Source organism: Schistosoma mansoni, chromosome 4, assembly GCF_000237925.1.
Source record: "Schistosoma mansoni strain Puerto Rico chromosome 4, complete genome".
NCBI lineage: Eukaryota > Metazoa > Platyhelminthes > Trematoda > Strigeidida > Schistosomatidae > Schistosoma > Schistosoma mansoni.
Window position 1 is genome coordinate 273,965 of NC_031498.1, and position 19,899 is coordinate 293,863.

The 19,899-nt window shown below is 36.7% G+C and overlaps 1 protein-coding gene across 2 annotated transcripts in view; it reads right to left on the bottom strand.

Moving 5' to 3' along the window:
- Positions 1-19,626, bottom strand: part of Smp_141590.1 (formin-like) — a gene marked incomplete at its 3' end in the record, with an annotated part of 41,681 nt that extends 22,055 nt beyond the window's left edge. Inside the window, exons 1-13 of one of the 2 annotated variants that reach the window (XM_018796463.1) lie at positions 19,344-19,626; positions 19,236-19,310; positions 19,125-19,201; positions 19,014-19,094; positions 18,837-18,982; positions 18,653-18,792; positions 18,540-18,616; positions 16,753-16,939; positions 14,884-14,994; positions 12,578-12,766; positions 9,921-10,278; positions 8,132-8,609; positions 6,111-6,585 (exon numbers count right to left, since the gene is read on the bottom strand). In XM_018796463.1, coding sequence (XP_018651604.1) covers positions 6,111-6,585; positions 8,132-8,609; positions 9,921-10,278; positions 12,578-12,766; positions 14,884-14,994; positions 16,753-16,939; positions 18,540-18,616; positions 18,653-18,792; positions 18,837-18,982; positions 19,014-19,094; positions 19,125-19,201; positions 19,236-19,310; positions 19,344-19,535 — 2,586 coding nt within the window. In that variant the 5' untranslated portion in view covers positions 19,536-19,626. Of the gene's footprint in view, positions 1-6,110; positions 6,586-8,131; positions 8,610-9,920; positions 10,279-12,577; positions 12,767-14,883; positions 14,995-16,752; positions 16,940-18,539; positions 18,617-18,652; positions 18,793-18,836; positions 19,095-19,124; positions 19,202-19,235; positions 19,311-19,343 lie in introns of both variants that reach the window. The other variant, XM_018796465.1, reaches the window with a different exon arrangement.
- Between the last annotated feature and the right edge of the window lie 273 nt (positions 19,627-19,899).

The following is a 19,899-nucleotide window of genomic DNA, read 5'->3' on the forward strand; positions in this document are numbered from 1 at the left end:
ATGTTTCACTGCCATAAAGTAGGACGGAATGGACCGCTGCACAGTAAACCCGTCCTTTTGTTGCTAGACGGATATCTCGCCTACGCCATAAATGACGCAAGTTGATGAAAGCTAGACGAGCCTTCTGTATCCGTGCTAAGATTTCGTCACACACCAGACCACAAGGGCTGATGAGACTCCCAAGATAAGGGAAGCGGTCAACACGCTCAACTACTTCACTCCCTATCATTAGTTCAGGTGTCGATGCAACCAAATCCTGAAGTAACATTTTGCACTTTGAGGGAGAGAATCGCATCCTGAACATGCCTGCATAGTTGCTTATAGTGGTCAGAAGACTCTGCATTTTGTCAGCGTCTTCACCAAATAAAACTATGTCGTCGGCGTATTCTAAGTCAATAAGTGAGCCACCCGGTAAAAGTTCAACTCCTGGAGATTGAGATGATGAGAGTGTTATCTCTAAAAGCATGTCAACGACAAAGTTAAACAAGAATGGGGAGAGTAGACAGCCCTGACGAACACCACCTGAGGTAACCAATTTTGATGACAGTTCGCCATAGGCTCTAACTCGACCAGTTGTGTTCGAGTAGAGAGCCTTTATGAGGTTAATGTACTTCTTTGGTACTCCTTTTACTGACAAACACTGCCATAGAACCTCACGATCAATGGAGTCAAATGCCGCCTTAAGGTCAAGAAATACTACCATTGTGGGACGTCTGAATGTATGTCCATGTTCTAGGACCTGACGTAGAGTGAATATCTGGTCTATACAACCACGTCCGGGTCGAAAACCAGCCTGGTTTTCTCTAGTCTGCTTTTCAAGAGCTTTGGTTAGGCACCTAAGTATTATTGAAGCTAATATTTTAGACACTATATTAGTCAAACTGATTCCTCTGTGATTGTCACAGGAGGACTTTTGTCCTTTCTTATAGACTGGCACAAACAGTGATTGGGACCAGTCAGATGGAATTACGTCCAGTTCCCAGATTCTACCTAAGACCTCAGTCAATATCGCTGCTAGTACTGGATCACCATCCTTAAAAATCTCAGGAGTAAACCTGTCAGCGCCTGCTGCTCTCCCTCGCTTTAGATTTCCTATAGCTTTTTCAACCTTGTAGAGAGTTGGAGGATTCACATTAATTTGCCATTCAGGACGACGGGGGATCATGGATAACTGAAGTGTGGCTGAAGGCCAGTTGAACTGATCCCTAAAGTGCTCTGCCCATCGATCCAATCTCCTGGATTGAGAATGAATGATATGCCCATCTTTATCTGAGATGGTTTCACTGATACTTTTGTTCCTAATATCGGTTTCTTTAACGAGTCTGAATAGCTGTCTGCTGTTACCTATTGCCGCTGCCTTTTCCATCTCTCTTGCTTTCGCTACCCACCACTGTTCACGATCATTGCGTAGGCTTTTTATTAGCTTGCGCTTAAGCTGACTCCGCTCTTCGTTATGTTCAGAGCCAGATGGGATGAGTTTTCGAGCATCTATCAGTGCGGTAGATGCTGCCGAGATCCATTGTTTTTCCCTAACCTTATGGTTTACCTTATTAGCAGACATCACTGCTGTTTCCATAGCTTTTCGGATGTCATCCCACGCTGCCTCGGGGTGGGCACAACTTACATGTCTGTCTAACTGTTTTTCCAGTTGTTCCTGGAATATATTCTTAGCTTGCCTATCACTAAGTAGAACCCTTAGAGGCTTCCCTGCGGTGTCTTTCCTACGTCCAGTAAGACGCAGACAGATACGTGCTTGCACTAGAGCATGATCTGAGTCTAAACATGTGTTCCAGAATGATCGACAGTCTTCTATCGAGCCCCTACATCGGTGGCTGATAGCGATGTGATCTAATTGGGTCCAACGTTGGGACGAATTCGGGGGTCGCCATGTCAAAAGATGTTTTTCCTTATGCTTAAAGTTAGTGTTTGCAAGAAATAGGCGGTTATCTCAGCACAGCTGCAACAGACGGTCGCCATTATCTGTTCTTTGAGCCACGACACCATAAGATCTACCCAGGTGTCTTTCCCTTTCACTTAATTTACCTATTTGAGCATTAAAGTCACCTGCCACTATTACTACATCAGAACGCCTAGCTTTTCGGAGAAGGTCAGAAAGTTTCCTGTAAAACTCATCTTTTATATCGTCTGAGTTGCAGTCAGTGGGAGAGTAGGCAGAGACGACGAAGAGGCAACAACGAGTTTTCCTATATTTCCGAGTTCTTACTGATCCGTTTAGTCGGACAGCGCATAGACGACTGTCTACTGGGATCCAGTCTAAAAGAGCTAGTTCTGCCCTAGGACTTAATGCTATACCTACTCCAGCGAGGTCACGGGAAGCAGCATCAGGGCTTCCAGATACACGAAGCGTGTATCGAGATGGTTCTTTATTTTGATTAGGTGAGGTCAAACGAATGACGCTACTCGGATCTTGTATGCGCGTTCCGGAGACGCAGAACACATCGATGGTGTAAGATTCTAAAGTCCTAGCTAAGGAGGCCTATTGTCCTATTTGCCACAATGTTCGGACATTAAAAGTTCCTACATGTAGTTTAGAGTGTGGTTTCAGGAGACCAGGAATAACGTTCCGCGTACTCGAATCGTTTGCCCTAGCAGTGCGAGGTGATAAAAGGACGTGGGAAGGGTTAGTCGTGGAGATAAGAGAGTTATTAGGTGTAGAAGGGATTTGAAAGTGACCAACTTGGTCTCGTGTGCAGTTATGAGTATGAGGGCTAATATCACTTCCCGGCTGCCCACACCGTGGAAGGGTATTTCTTGAGGGACCCGAAAAGGAAGTTGGATTAGTGTTGGCCATAACGACCTGGGAGCGTAATGGCAGTGCCCAAGGGACAACTGCTTGATGCCGGTCACGCACGGCCATTTTGTGGGGGATTTTTGACGTGTTAGCTCCGTTCTTCAAAGGACCTTACCGCCGGAGACGGAAATCCGTGGGATAAGGCGAGGTGTGCATTTTTAGGATCGACCTTTTCTAACCCCACCCCTCATTGAGGGCAGCATCGCTGTTATGCTGGTTGTCTGAAGGAAACACTATACAAGCAACATGGCAAACATTTTCCACAAGCACGCACGTAATAAGTACACGAAGACTGTTTTCTACAATGAAAAAATAAGTGTTTCTACAACAGGTAATATTACGGCACGATTCGTCGGTGTATTTAGTTTGTAAATGACCTTTGAAGGAATAATACAATTATACATTAAAAGACAAAGTCCATAATGAAGAGCAAACGCCGTTGACAGGAATATAGGATACACGTCTATGATGGACACTTTTATTGGTAAAAATAAGAATGCAAAGTAAAGAAATGGAAGTGAAATTTCTAGGACATTCTCAACCATTATGTAACGCGGATTACATTGCTTTCAAAATACATAGATAAAAATATTATGTATAAAAGGACACCATTACGCTGAGAGATAACGCATCGTCATACAGAATATTTGAAATCAAAAGCGTTGAAGACAATTAAGAAACTACCAAGTGACCTAATTATACTTAAAATTTTAAGATTGATGGTTATCTAATGCGAATGAATTATACAGATCAATACCCCCAGAGAGATTGAAGTGAGTTTTAAACTCAATTAAAAGTATGCTTATTGAGCCTACCCTGTTCATGAGATATTAGAACAGCTATACCTAATTGGGCAAACATGTTTGAGGCATGATTCAACTTAAATGATCTGTATACAAATGATGCAGAAGTGCTGATTAGTCTCTTCGGAATCCAACCAGTGATAGTAGACGGTTATAGAGCATGATACGAGTATCCTATATAATTTTCACATAAACACATTACTTTGAAATATATCGGGGTTCGCCTTATTCTGCCGAATCGCAATACTGCGGATCATTGTTGAACAATCAATAGACTGGAACTCGCTGCTGTGCATCGACTACCTTGATAATGAGAAAGCATTCAACAGAATGGATAGGGAAACCTTGTGAAATCTTTGACGTAAGAAAATGTCACCATTATACGGAACTACTAAGAAAAACTGCATTGCAAACTCATGCATACAAGGCAACTCATAGATGCTTCAAATTTAAGACTGAAGTTAGACAAGGATGTCTGCTCTCGCCTTTTTTCTTCTTGTTAGGTGTTGACTGGATTATGAAGAATTCTACATCTCAGAAGATGTACAGAATACAGTGAGCACTTTGGACACAGTTGGATGAAATAGACTATGCAGATTACACAGCCGTCCTAGTGCATACAAAGCAACAAAAGCATGAAAAGACTGCCAGTGTAGCAGCAGTCAATAAGCTTTTTTTTCAATTAAAACGCAGTAAATAATGAGATTGTTTCCAGTACATCTTTTATAAATGTTAACATGGCAACAGCGAAACAAAACTTACAGAATCTAAACTTTTCAATTGAAAACCAGTTGATTTGTGATTATTCAATAACATATTTGTACATCTCCAAACTAATTGTATAATTAATGGTAATTTAGTACTGACTAGTAGACTTGTACAACATTCAAGAACTAATGATATATTCTGTGGGGAGGAATAACAAACAAACAAACGAAAAGTAAACATTTTAAGAAGAAAAGGAGTATACATCTAAGACGAGGAAAAAATTGTAGTGTTCATTTGATTTTTAACAACTCTTCCAGATGATGTGAATTCGTGATGAAAATTATCTCCGACCTGTACAAACTTATACAAAATTACCTCAATAAAGAAAGACAGGATATCACCATATAATTCATACGACTGAATCGAACTCAACGACAACAGTCGCCCCCAAATGCCCTGGTACGGCCAAGAGTGGGGAGAGTCCACTCTCCCTCTCCAAATGCTCTCGCATAGCCACGCGAATATAGCCTCTGTCAGGGAAGTCTTACTCACTGCCTTCTCGCACCACGGGTGTTTACGAAATTGAGAGGACGAAAAGCGAATGTCCGGCGCTCTAACCGGGTTGGTGGACACGGCTAGTCCGTCTAGGGGAGTTGGAAAATCCTGATTCCAAACCAATGGTGCACATGGGCTCCAGTATCGTAAGGGAACAAATGGCTGTCGTGGTATGAAAGAAATCTGCAAGGGGCTAGCTTCTGTTGGTCCTTCACGACTCCCTGGCTGGGGTCCGAGAGATGGTACAACACAGTGGCTAGAGACGTTATCAAATATGGCTCAGAATAGAAGCTAGTGGCGAGCCTGCTGTAACCTTCTTTTACTTTCTTCATAAAGAGTGGTTTTAACTTTCTTAACTGAAAGAGTCTTCCGGTTGTACATTTCAGTCCTCCTTTTTTCATCCTTTCTCTTCCTATTTTCATTGTTTTGTGTGGCGCATATGTATCTGGTGCCCTTTTGTACCAATGTATGTGTTTAAATAAATAATAAATAAACAACGACAACACGTTTGTTTAGTTTTAATATTCAAACACAAATCAGATTGTCTAATCAGAAGGAAAAGGTATTTAATCTATCTGATAAAGGTTTCGATTTGATATAAATTGAAATGTATACTGATGAGGAATATAAGATTTCCGTAAATGACCAGATAATTGTTGTTGCGGTGTCAGTCATCAAAATATTCAGACTGAACAATCGTTTCCCTAAAAGAATCAATGGAAGATGAAACAATTTGTTTGATCAACAGAAAGCTTCAGAGATTCATCTTCTAGTGACTTCAACCAAACTTTGTATATATTTTTTTGTCGGATTTGTGCATGAAAATCGTTCTGATACAAACGATGTCAAAAGCAAGTCATTTCACAAATACGCCTCACAATCTACAAAACAAATTCGTGTTTCAACTGATTATTCTTAACCAACAGCATTCAACATCAAAGAAAATGAATAAAATTCAGAAAATCTATTTATTTCCCCGCCCAATTATGATGATACTAGTTAATAAACAGGAGGAAGTCGATTATTTTTTTATGACCAATTAATAGGGCTGTTGATTTCCCGGTCTTTCGAGCGCGTTCAACTGAATTCGGAATGAAAATATAAAAAAAAAATCCGTCTATTATAGCTGGATTAAGTTGAGTTTTCAGAGGAATTTTCAAAAGATCCATACTTACAGTAAATTAATAAATAACAATGTATGCATACATTTTTCTTTTCAAATAAAATCTTACCTCGTTAATAAGTTTCAATTCTTCAATTAGAGTAAATTTAATAAGACTACCATGAAGTAAACTGAGTAAATAGAACCAACGTTGTTGATTTCTATTAGTATCAGTAATACAAAAGAATAACTTGTCCATATTAAATTGACTAAAATACTTTTGAAATATGTTTTCAATTTGATCGAATAATTCAATAGTTGATGAATTCATTATCATAAAACTATTATTATTATTATTATTATTATTATTATTACTTATAAGATTTTCTGTTATATAATGAATTTCATTTATTAAACGTTGTGCAATAATAGGATTCAATTTCAAATGTAATAAATATTCCGTTAATTTTGATTTAGATAAATTATCTTCGATCTCCTTATCCTTATAGACGATTTTGACTGCTTCAATATTTTCCAGTGACTGATTATTAGAGGAGGTTTCTAAAAGTCCCAATCTATGGAGATCATCAAAAATGCTTGTATGTCTAAGGAAAGAGAAGAATGCACAAAGAATAAGACATGTAAGATTATTAAGAAATGAAGTTGTTTAACAACGATGACAACAATAAAATCACAAATAACTAATAAAGTTGAGTAATCACGTTTCGTTCAGTGTTATTAATTTATAAACAGCATACGTTTACGCATCAAAGAATAGTCGAAGACAACGAACACTTCAGTTAGTGGTAGCTATAATATTAGTAATACTAACAATGCCATAATATCGATTCCGTAAAATATTATGAATGAGCGCGGTTGAGAAGTCTCATATAATTTGCTTTCGCTATCAGTTTTAAAATGACTATCTGACCAATATTATATTGTGATGACAATGATCCTGAGAATAGCCTTACCTAAAAAAATACTGTACGCTTACAAGCAAATTTCAACAGCAATCAAGTCGATATTAAAAATATCAAAATAATACAAAACGGTTTTTCCAACTACAAAGAAACGCGAGTAACTGAAGCTCCTCCTACTGCCCTCAATAGAAAAGAAGGCCTTGCTATCCATCCGACATGGACCGTCTGTCCAAGCTAAAAAATACTGATCATGAAGATTTCATGTACTCAGCTTTGAGACACAATTGATTTAAATGTTGATGATACTACATGGTTTTCCAAAACAAAGTATGTGTACAAGAGGAGTTTTAACCTCGGGTTCACTGATTCAATATCAGATGGTTGAACAATTAAGCTAATTGTCCACTAAGAAATAGTTCAGTAAGACTTTAATTTTCGGTTTTTACTAAATTTTTCCGCTAAGATTAACAATTAGCACAAGTTTTATCTAGATCTAAATATAATTCAGGTAAAATAAAATCATAGATGTATGTCAGTTAAAATACTCTACATGATAAAATGTTTTATTTATTTATTTAAACACATAAATATTGGTACAAGGAAGCACCAGATAAATATGCGCCTTACAAATCTCATTCGATTTGTGTGAGGGCTGTGATACTGCCCAGGTGCCCAGACTGAAGCAGGTGGTTTTCTTAGAGGGCCACACCCCGAGCCTTTGACCTGAACGTCTGATCCACAAGGGAGTGGAGCATCGTGAGGAGATGCAGTCCCATGGTAGCCGGTGATCAACGGTTGATTCGTACGCCATTTGTTCCATCAGGATACTGGAGCCCATGTGCACCATTGGTTTGTAATCAGGGTTTTCCAACTCCCCTAGGTGAACTTTCCATGTCCACCAGCCCGGTTAAAGCACCGGACATTCGCTTTTCGTCCTCTCACTTTCGTAAACAACACCCGTGGTGCGAGAAGGCAGTGAGTAGGACTTCCCTGGCAGAGGCTATATATTCGCTTGGCCATGTGAGAGCATTTGGAGAAGGAGAGCGGACTCTCCCCACTCTCGGCCGTACCAGGGCATTTGGGGGCACATGATAAAATGAAATAACTGTTAACCACGTTACGATGAACAATATTTATCATTAATGTTTTTTTATGATAGGTATTTAATATTTTAATGGAAATGTTAGATAGTTCCAAAAACAACTTTGAATAGAAAGATTATTCTCACTTTGTATTAACTGAATCATCAGTCTTATGCAATGAATTAACTGATGTTAAAGTTTGTTGTTTGTTTGATAAATTCTGTGATAACTTTTTGTATGCATTAAACCATAAATCCGGTAGTTGATTAGAATAAATATGAAAGAAATCTTCCGAGTTGGTACAGATTCCTTCAGCTTTCATAGATATATTCGCTAAATAACATGTCCGGAATATTTGATCGTTGAATATAGTATCCAGTGATATTGTTAACTGTGTGGTCCCGCTATCATCATGATATCGATGAGAAGGACAAGAAAGATATGAAAATTCCCAACCGATTGGATAAATCATAATTAAATTATCATTGGATGAATCATGTTCAGCATTGAACAGTTCTGTTGCTGATAAACTAGAAACTAATTTGACTAGTTCGGCTAAATAATTAGCTGCTTGGTTAGCTAACTGTTTGCATGTAGTAGAATTTTGTAAGGTACAAGATGGAACTAAAACAAACAAATATAAAGAAGATGGAAAAAAAGGATACATAATGCGCTAGAAGTCATTCTGATGTTTGTCAACCACCTAAAAATAGTTTCCGATCCCCCCTATCCTAATAATTCATTCCAGTAATATACATTAAGATAGCTGTTTTATGGGGTTTAACTGAACTATAAAGGCCTACTGACGAAATTAGCACGATTAAAAGTCGACAAATGTTGGATTCTAAGGCGTTATGCTGTCAATTATATTGAGGTATGAGATAGCGGTGAGTTGTTACTTACAGGTAACGAGTATATTCGGGGATGTTGTCTTTTTATGATCAAGATGAAGACTTTGAAATAGTTAGTCGCACTTACCATACAATTTTTTCTGAGTATCAGTAGAAAGAATTTTAGAAATATGCAGCTGGAACTATTAAATCGAAAACAAATAGTTAAAAAAATGCTCGCACTTGACTAGTGGTATGCAGGTATATTTTTATGATACGTACGAATCCTCACAGGTCGAAAAAACTAACACTGATAAGTTTTCCAACTTCACAATTAATAAGATTGAAATAACCTTTTCATGGTGTAAGAAAGTTAGAAAAAAGTGTTGGTTGTGTGTATAGCTGCCGCATTATTATGGTGTATTCCTCTCACGACTGTCAAATGACACTAAAAAAGAATTATTTACAATTCGTGTATTGAAGTGGAGGTTTTCAAAATCTTTGTTGAAAAGTCGTGCTTATTACTGTAAAAGAAAGCTACTCAAGGCTTTTATGTAGTAAACGAATATGATTTCTGTATAAAAGAAAGTTTTACCATACACTCACTGAGAAATAAAAGTTGCACAGTCATTTTTCTGTGCTGAAATTACTGAAAATTCATTTAGTGTGAATATAAATAATCGGTCACCAGTGGACTTGTGAAGAAAAATAAATATTCCGTTCAGCATCTATAAAGAAGCGAACTGCTTCGTTGTATACCCGCTAGATTCTGACTTAATGATCCAGGACATGAAGGTTTTTGATTAATTTTACACGTAGTTTAGACATCCTACTGCTAACCAGTAGTATATAACTGAATATCACTTACATAGATTATTTACTTTTTGATCAGTTATTTTTCTTTGGGGTTTTACGGGTGCTTCTTGTTGCTTTTCAGTATTTTACTGAACATCCAATTTAGGCTGATACATTAATGATGAAGTTGCGTCGGTATAAACACTTGAAGAGCCTTGTTTATTGCAGTTGATGTCCCTAGTGTTAGTGTTTAATGAGGTTTCGGAACCAGAAGGACTAGGATGATAATTATCTTGTTGCCCATTGTTACCGTTACAATGGTGCAAAGAAGAAAAATTATCTTCGGTAGACATAGCTCGCGTTACCAATGTGGGTGGATCAGATGAGGAATTGGGGTCAGTACTATTGTTTGCTATTGATGAATTCCCCCTTGAATTTTCAAAATGTGTTGAAGTGGACATTGTAGTAAATGACTTCGTGGTACACGTTTGCAAAAGATGTAAATTTTGTCTCAAATCAGATATTTCTAGTTGAGCCAACTGAATGTTACGATGTAATTCATTGATTTGTTTATACAATGCAGATTCACGATCAGCAGCAGCTACTTCGAATTCTCGTTTTTTCATACGTAATGATTCAGCAACACGAAGAAGTTCAGTTTCTTTGAGCTAAAGATTTTAAAAGAATGTAGGTCAGATGAATGAATTGTCAATGTTAAAATTAAGTACCGGATTTCTACTGAAACAATTCAAAGATGAGGCTAATTGGTTAGGCCTTGTGGATCTTTTCTATTTGTCTACATTATGTTTGAGATAAATCTCAATTCGTTACACAACTATGGCTACTCACAAGTAGAAGAGATTCCATAGGCCGACCTTACGTGAATTAACTTTTAATCCACCAAATATAATCGATTTGATTTTATCGTCAAACTGGTATGGTCAAAATACTTGTCCACATGATGAACCTCTAGACAGACTTTAACCACTAATCAACATTAAATTAACTGTTATTCGGTTGGAGGCAGTTAGAATCTTTAATACGAACGTCAACACAGTCCTACAATACGGAGCTGAAACTTCGAGAACTACTGCAACCATCATCAAAAAAGTATAAGTATTTATAAACAATTGTTTACGAAAGATACTCAACATCCGTTGATCGGATACCATCAGCAACCACCCACTATGGGAGAGAACAAACCAGCTTCGAGTTGAAGAGAAAATTAGGAAAAGATACTGCAAGTGGATAGGACATACACTGAGGAAATCACCAAACTGTACACTAAATGACTGGAAATTAAATTTTGCTACTTTTCTGGGTGAATCTTTATGTTTTTTAACTTGGTTACGGTAGGAGAATATCTATTTTGTCTTTCTATTTTGTCAGAAACAAGACCGCAGAGAGAACATATTTAATAAAATATAGTTTGAGCACAGTCATAAGATAGCATTCCACTTGATTTTAAAGGTAGCAACAATTTCTTTGGTTAGTTACAGACAATATGAAACCTGATGAAAGTACTCATTGGCTCAAGTCAATTTCAGTTCAATCAAATGAGGACGGGAAACTAGCCAAACGAAAATCAAATGGGTTTAAATGATAGTATCAACGGCAGTGAAAAAACGTCACAATTTGGAAATTTAGCTAAATATAAGTGAGTGAAATCATGGAATGAATTATAAAACAAAATTAAAAGTCGAAACCTGAAGGAAAATAAGAAATAGGTACGTTTGCATATTTTTTGCTGGTATTGGCCCATAATACCTAAATCGTTCACCAAAGGATCAGTGAGAACTCAGCCAGGATGCCCGCATCTCTTAGCAAGACTAAAGTTTGACAGTTAGTGACTTTATAAACCGTAGCACGATCTCTGCCAACTTTTTTCTGATCTACTTCATATTACCTAGTATAGCAGCAGGCAGATACCCTTTATCGATGAGCACCAACTGATGCAGGGCGAAATACAAGGCTTGTGACACTTTCTTTTAAGCATCTTAACACAGATTGAGTATATGGTGAATATGTAGTGCTTTTTATGATACATTACTCATACCACTTATTGTATCAAGTTTGTGGAATTAACTTTAGAAAAACGCAAAAATCAAACACAGAATACTCAAATAAAACAATAGATCTGTTGGGGAGGTCTAAAATATTCCTCAAAAAAGCCCGGAGCGGCCCTGAAGACGCTAGGAAACACTTTGTCTAATCAGCACTGAATAGAAGTTTCTTGGAACCACCTAGAAAGTGAAGAGTCACGTGCCACACTACTGAATGGATGATTGCCTATCTTGATACTATGTTTAGTAGCGTTCCGGAACCTTGTAGTAAAACATTCTTTCCATATTTCGCTTCTTTTCTCCCGTGTTTAAACTGTCGTTGTTGGGGATGTTAAATCCCCAGAACGTACTTGGTAAATGGCCTAATTTTGTAATTTTATTTTGAAAATTTGAAGTTCTTCGTTTTCGCGCCAAAAGCGCTCTTTTCACTTTCGAGTCGAATTTCCCACCTGTAAAATATCTTAAATGCTATTGGTCCGTTGTATCTTTGAATGTGCTATTTTGTAATGCTGCCCAGAGACAATTTATTGCTGTATATATATATATATATATTTGAGTTTCCCCCCTTACGACTGCTTGTACTACGGCTGCTTACGGAATATATTTTCCCCTACTTCGTCTTGGACTTCTTTCTCTAGTTAGCGGGGCCTGGGACAATGGATTATATTATCCTATCTTGTCACTGTATCATTGACCTTCGTTCGTTTACCGAGAAAATCGTAACTAGCATTAAGCATAGATTTGGCCTGGGATTATTAGAAAAGCTTATAAAAACCGATTTAAGCGTTCAGTCAGAAGATTTATCAAGATCGAAGTAAATATGTGACGATTTAAACGGACATTTCAATAAATCACACAAAACAAAACTATTAACTTAGGAAGAATAAACGAAAAACAACCACACCTTGAAATTCTCTTCAGATTTTTTAGCTATAATCATTTCTGATTCCAATTGCTTTTCTAAACGCTCTTGTTCCAGAACAGCTGCCTCTTTAGCTTCAGCATCTTCTAGCAGTAATGAACAATCTACACGATTATCTAAATAGGCTTCAATTTGAACTTTTAATCGTGGTCCAGAACGATCACGAATTTGCTATAAAAAAAGGCGAACAAATTACGAAAATTGACAAAAATGTTATAGGGTTAATAATATTGGGATAAAGTATTATATAATATTTTTGTATGAAATTAATTAAATAGTTCATTATTTGCATTCATAATACAATTTTGTGATCTTGATTCACAATAATCACTAAGACCGCTACGATTGCTACTATCCTAGTAGAAGTGCCTGTAATAGTAATAACAACAGTAATTTAATCTACTTATCAAGTACATTTGCGTAGTATACATCAACCCCATTTTTATCTAAAAAAATGGAGTTGATAAACTATGGTTGAAAACAAATCATTTGTAGTTTTACGCCAATATTTTCTAACCCTTTGATATAATTGCAAAACGTATAATAGATACTTAAACATCATGTTTCCATGTGCAGTCATGTATTTGTGTTATTTTGACCAATTGAAAGATGATCAACAACTTTTACCTACACAAAAAGCTTGGTAGGAATGCAATTGTGTCGAAAGTAAAGATAATTTACTTATTATTGAGTCACACCACTAAGATTCGAGATGCTGATCGGGTTTGTAGATCCAAGTATGTGTAATGAAAACTCAAAAAAAACCCAATCATCTAACTTATATCAATACAACATAATCAGTAACAACTAATAGTACATAAAAAGTATGTCAATGTCAACTACTCTGATTTTACGCGACTCAAAATTGGATTTCCTGGATAACCACTTACTGGAGTTAATATATTTACCACAGAAAAGGTTGTGTATATCCTACAATTTCCAGGTGTACTATAAAACCTACTGGTATTTAGTGAGTTTGGGATATTTCGTGAACATAGGACATGAATATAGCCAAAAACGCTGTTCATGTTAATGTACAAATGTTGAGAATTTGTTACAAACTTTGAAAGCGAATTCGCCATGAGTAATTTCAAGTTAGAAAATCCTTAGGATTCATCTTCCACAAAAAAACTAGTTTAGACTCACAGAATAATTCTTACATCAAAGTAAGACGCAAGAATGATGCTGAATATTAATAAACCGATGAAATGCTCCTTAACCAAACGAAGAATTACAGCATGGATAAATAAATATAAGATCTATCGACTAATTTTTGAAATAAGTCTCAATAACCCCAAATATTGTTTGTACTTTAAATTATTGAGCTGAGCCATTAATAATTTGGTCAAATAGTTGCATCATAAATAAATTGGGGTACTTCGTGAATAAACTAATACCATTTGCACTATTTACTAGAAATTTATTTTTTAATTGTTTACAGTTGTGGACATTTGCTAATCAAAATGGTTAGCTGATAACCTTAGCCTCAATTAAAACATACAGTATAAACCTGTTAACACAAATATACGACAAGTGAATAAGTCTTGAAATGAAATCGAGAACTAATGGATGCGACTTTTGTACGATAACGAAAAGGTTGCCCGAATCGTACTGTGTAATGTTCTAAAAATGTACAATGTTTGTGAAAAACTTCATGAAATTATACTTTGTTTGTTACTTATTATCATACTTAATCGTCTAAAAAGTAAACAATAAAAGTTGATAAACTAACGCAAGTTCATTTAAACTAAAGTAGACTGAAAGGACTTATAACACTGACGTGACACATCAAAATGTAAAAAGTAAAGTACAATACGGACTTAAATCATGATTATTTCGTGGCTAGGAGCTAATCTGAAGGTATAAATAAATTATATATCTTGTCATACATAGCCAAGTGGACACTAATACTATAAATACTGTAAGTTGAGGGATGTTGGGAATATTGGATTTATTAACCTGTATGAGAGGACACTGTAGTATAAATAGTAGACCTATTAATTCATCACTTAGATAAATTAAGCCCTATAGGTATTACTATAGTCACTATTACCAAAGATTGAGTGAATATTATTAGGATCTTTGAAATATTCACTGGAAGAGTGACTCAACATAGTATGAAATTGTGTGTCACGCAAGTGACTGATTAATAAATTTTATATCTAGAATATGGCAAACGTGAGAACGCTTTTTTAATGTTATAGAACCAAGTCTTAAAATTAGGATAAAATCTTTATTGTGGGAACTGATATAATGTAGAGAATTCATTGGGTAAACATAGAACTTACTTTTAACAAATCATCAAATCCAAGTAGGTGGAGTTCATATTGTAAATATACTCGTAAATTTATATTCTCTGGTGAATGAACAATAATATTGAGAAACTGTACGCAAGTTACCTTTAAAAATTGAATATTTAAAATATAAGCTCATGAATCCATACATTTTAAGTATTAAAGTTTCAACAGTGAACATGGAAAAACCAATGAAACATTCAGAAGCTACATACTGTCCGGGAAGAAAAATTTAACTGAACTATAAACCTGTATGAATTATTCAGGGTTCCTAAATGTCCTGTTGTGGCCGAGTTTGGGGAGATTCAGTGCTCCATCTCGAAATGCTCTCACATGACCACGCGCATACAACCACTAACACGAAAACCCTGCTCCCTGACTTCTCGCAGTGGGGTGTTGTTTACAAAATGGAGAGGACGAAAAGTGAGTGTCCGACGTTTTAACCAGATTTGTGGATATAGAGGATACACCTATTTATTTATTTAAAAATATTAACATCGGTACAATCGGGCACCAAATAGATATGCGCCACATAAATTATTCGATTTATGTGAGGGCTAGGAACTGCCCGGGTGCCAAAACCGAAGCAGGTGGTTTTCTCAGGGGGCCACACCAAGAGCCTTCGACCTAAAGGTCTAATCCATAAGGTAGTGGAGCAACGTAAAGAGATGAAGTTTCATGGTAGCCGGTGACCGACATTAGGTTCATACGCCATTTGTTTCCTTAGGATCCTGGAGCCCATATACACCATTGGTTTGGAATCAAGGTTTTCCAACTCCCCTTAGTGGATCTTCCGTATCCACCAATCCGATTAAAGCGCCGGGGTTGCAAAACTCTGACTCCAAACCGATGGTGCACATGGGCTTCAGGACCCTGGGGGAACAAAAAGCGTATGAACCAATTGTTAGTCACCGGCTACTATGAGACTACATCTCCCAAAGTTGCTCCACTGCTATGTGGATTATACCTTCAGGCCAAAGGCTCCGGGTGTGACCCCCTAAGAAAACCATCTGCTTCGGTTTGGGCACCCGGGTAGTATCACATCCCTCACCTAAATCAATGATAACTAGTACTGGCCTCATTGTTATTGTATGGCGCGTATGTATTTGGTGCGCTTTCGTACCAATGGTTATGTGTTCAAATAAATAAATAAGTTCAGCTAATATAACTGGTGACGGAATTATTTAACTGGTCTTCATATCTCATAGTTTCGAACAAACGTGTTGGGACGATAATTAGTTTGAGAAATGGAAATGATAGGGAACCATTTTTATATATTTCCCTTGTTTATGGTGAACAATACGTTACATTTTTACAGGACAAAGATGTAATTTGAGCCACTCCTTTTAATTAAAAGATATTCTCCTAAAGTATAGATATGATAAGGAAAATAGTATTCAGTAGTTATTATATGAACATAAGGCGGACGTTTCCACTAAAAAACCGTCAACCAGATGTTTTTATTAGCAGTGAGTAATAGTTCTGAATTGTGATCTAACCGTCCACTACATATCAATATGACTAATTAGTTCGAATAGTGAAATCAGTTTAACCAGTTGTTTTAACTATTTTAATGTGAAACTTAATATGTTCCAACTAAATAAATTTTCGAACTGTGTGATGACACAGAATACACATGTTTGCCTAAGAATGTCAACCCAACTGTCTCATATAGTTGAAGGGGATTCAGAGTGTTAATTTGAAGAATTGAGTCTTCAAGCTACTGAACTACACCTACGCAGACGTACATTAAAACTTTATAGATACTCGTTAAGGAGTAAATCTTATCCAGCTATCTTTCTGTGACAATACATTAACAATTGATTACTCAAAGATCATGAGAAACAAAATAGAAAAACTCACTGCAAAATCTAGATTGTAGTTTTCTACATCAAGCGATTCGTGGTATCTGAATGCTGCCAAAAGAAGCTCAAATCTCAATCCTTCACCCATCACAACGCGTAACCTGTCGAAGGACTGCAAGACTTTTACGTGTCCACCTTCAATTAGACACAATGCAGTGAGCATGTCTAGTGCTAGCGTTTTTGTTCTACAAAAAAAATATTCCCAAGAATAAAGTTACAGCTGGTTCCCATTTATTGAGTTGATTGAACTTTAGGCGAACCCATATAAATGATTCGATAAGAGGTTACTAATTCATTTACTTTGTCAGAAATGAATTTTAGGGAGATTTGATGATTAGTCCTTTGAGAACAGACTAACTAAAGCAATTCAGATGAATAATCTCGAAACGACAAACCATCAATTAAAATGCGTTTGTTTACAAATCTTTGATCAATATTTAGCATTTTGTTGATTCACCAGAAACGATATTCTGGAAACTGTGTAAATGGCAATTGTATACAACACATACAAATCTTGCGATTCCCACAATACATAAACACCATAATCTATCAAAATAATGTTTCTTTGATACTTTGAATAAAATGTCTTGAGATCCCTGAACCCCATCTCCGACTTTTGAAATGCCTCGGACACCTCAGGACTCATGTCTACGCTAACTTAGATGGAATAAATTGTGCTCGAAATCTTGCGTTCACTAAGCGAAAAACGGACTATTAAGATGATAAGTCTTTATCTCAATGAATGAGACGCAGCTACGAGTTGCAACCACATACCTTTATTAGTCCCAGAGAAATTGTTATTCAACGTAAAATAGCAGTGAAACACTGTGTAGGAAGCGCTATTATGTTTGAAAGACCTCACTTACAACATACCTACTAGATGTGTGAATCACTAAGCACCAAACAAAGTCAGTAGTGCTCATAAAAGTAAAACAATAGATGAAGCTATGTAATAATATTGGCTGTAGAGATCCCGACATGTGTTATTTGCGCTAAGTCAGCCCATACGGCAAGCAATGTTTGTCAGAGTACAAGGTGGAAAACCAAGTTGATAAGTGTTAATTTTTAGTCACCAACTATCACTCCGGGCTATGTGACTGACCTGCAAGCTGTTAAATAAATGGCTGAAAACCATAAGAAGCAAGGTTTAAAGTTGACACCAATAATGGATGTGTGTACAACTCAGTTGTAGAATTTAACAGTAGTGTATATTACGATAAAGTGAGAGTAGAAAAAAGCAGAGGATTCACAAAATGTTTTAAGTTACGCTAGTCGGCTGCAACAAGCACAAACGAGGTATTATAACTTGATCATAAAAGGATAACATCCATCCGGAGCTAGTGTGAGACATAATAGGGATCACGCTTCTCTCAGTCCATAGTCAGAGCAAGTTATGAATGCAGTTCCTTTTTTTGTGGGAGGTCATCGTAGGTATCGAATCATGTAAAAGGAACTTTGAGCAAAAATGAATGATCCAAAATACACTACTACACTGACAACAATAACGTCAAACTAGGACCTAAAATATCCAAGCTAACATATATATGACTGCACTAAATTTATCTTAACTATTTTGAGCCAGAAAAGCGTACACACTCAACCCATAAGTGAAAGCAGGCACCAAATCTCACAGGATACAGCTTTGAGAAATGTAAGTACCGTTAAAGAGAGTGAAATGAATTCTATTTCATACTTTGACTTACGTCACTAACACAATAAAACGTTATATTAGCGCAAAAATATGCAAAAACAAGTTATAAGCCGACATTTAATCGTGATACTTACGAATAATTAGGATGTAGGAGACAGAAAGTTACTAGACTAATGACAAGTGCATGCTCCATAGCTCTTCTACACCCTCTCTAAAAAGGTCAATGATAATGACTAGCAGAACCAACCTGATTATTCAATATGGCCTTAAGTGAACGAAGAGACAGATGCAAGCAATCTTCCAGAAAGTCTAAGAACGATGTAGTGAGTAGAGAGCCTTTTGGTGAACAGCTACTGTGAATAATCGATGGAGGTAAAAATGCATTGTCTAAATCACCACGTAAATTATGAAAACGAATTGGTTTTCATTACCTGGTGAAAACTGGTTTGACTTTATGCCACTATTACGAATGAAGTTAGGAACTTCTGCATTGCAAGACATTTCGTAACGACCCCGATAAGTTTCGCCTGAGGATTTACTCCCGTATAATATTCGTGGTCCGAGTGTCGTGTCCTGTCTGAAGGGAATGATCATAATACCGGACTAACCCTGATAGAAAATGCATACATTGTAACATTAGATCGACTAGTGTCTCAAGGCCCTCGAGGTCTAAAAAGTCATAAACCCACCTAGAATTCGAATATTTTGCACTAAATTACTCAACATTGTTGGTGCGAAGAGAAATCTCTATTGACGATAGTAGAGACCGAAATGATGAACCATCGACTTTCTTTTTCTACAAAAATTGGGTGAGGAAGTATGGAACGAACCCAAATTAATTCAATCCGAGTAGCTTTTAAAAGCGTAACATAGTGAAAAGCAGAGCACCTAGGGTTTTTTGATTCCTGGAAAAAATATAAAAGCAACTTCTTTAGTACATAGTTTGACAGTAGTTCTGCCTTCTTCCCTTCATCTAATAGTTCAATTTGTTTTATATGTTCGGCTGATAAATCAAGTGAATTCATAAAAGATCTCCAACGACTTTCAAAATCTTTTATACCCACAGAACTCGATGTTCCACTCCCAACATTTGAAAGCTGATGTTTCTCTAAGGCATGGGCATTCCCCATAGTACAATACGCTAGCTGATAACCATTATTCTCAACCAATGAGGGACCTCTTGAAGAAGCCAACGACCTTCAGCACATTCGAAGCCTGTACAAAGCATCCAATATCCAATATCTTCCTCACGAGCTTCAGAAGGTTTCAAATGGTTCTGGATGGCATAGAGAAATCTGTATCTGATAGCAGTGGATCGCCGATGTCTCCAGGTAAAAACCTCGGTATATTTGACGATAAAAGTTTAAAAAATAGTAAATTGTAGAGAGATACTGTCTTTAGTTCCCAAGAATATATCAAGTTTTCTCTTTAAAAAAACTTATGAAAAGTCACTTGAACTAGCTCGGTCGGCAGCGGATTCCAGCATTTGACTAC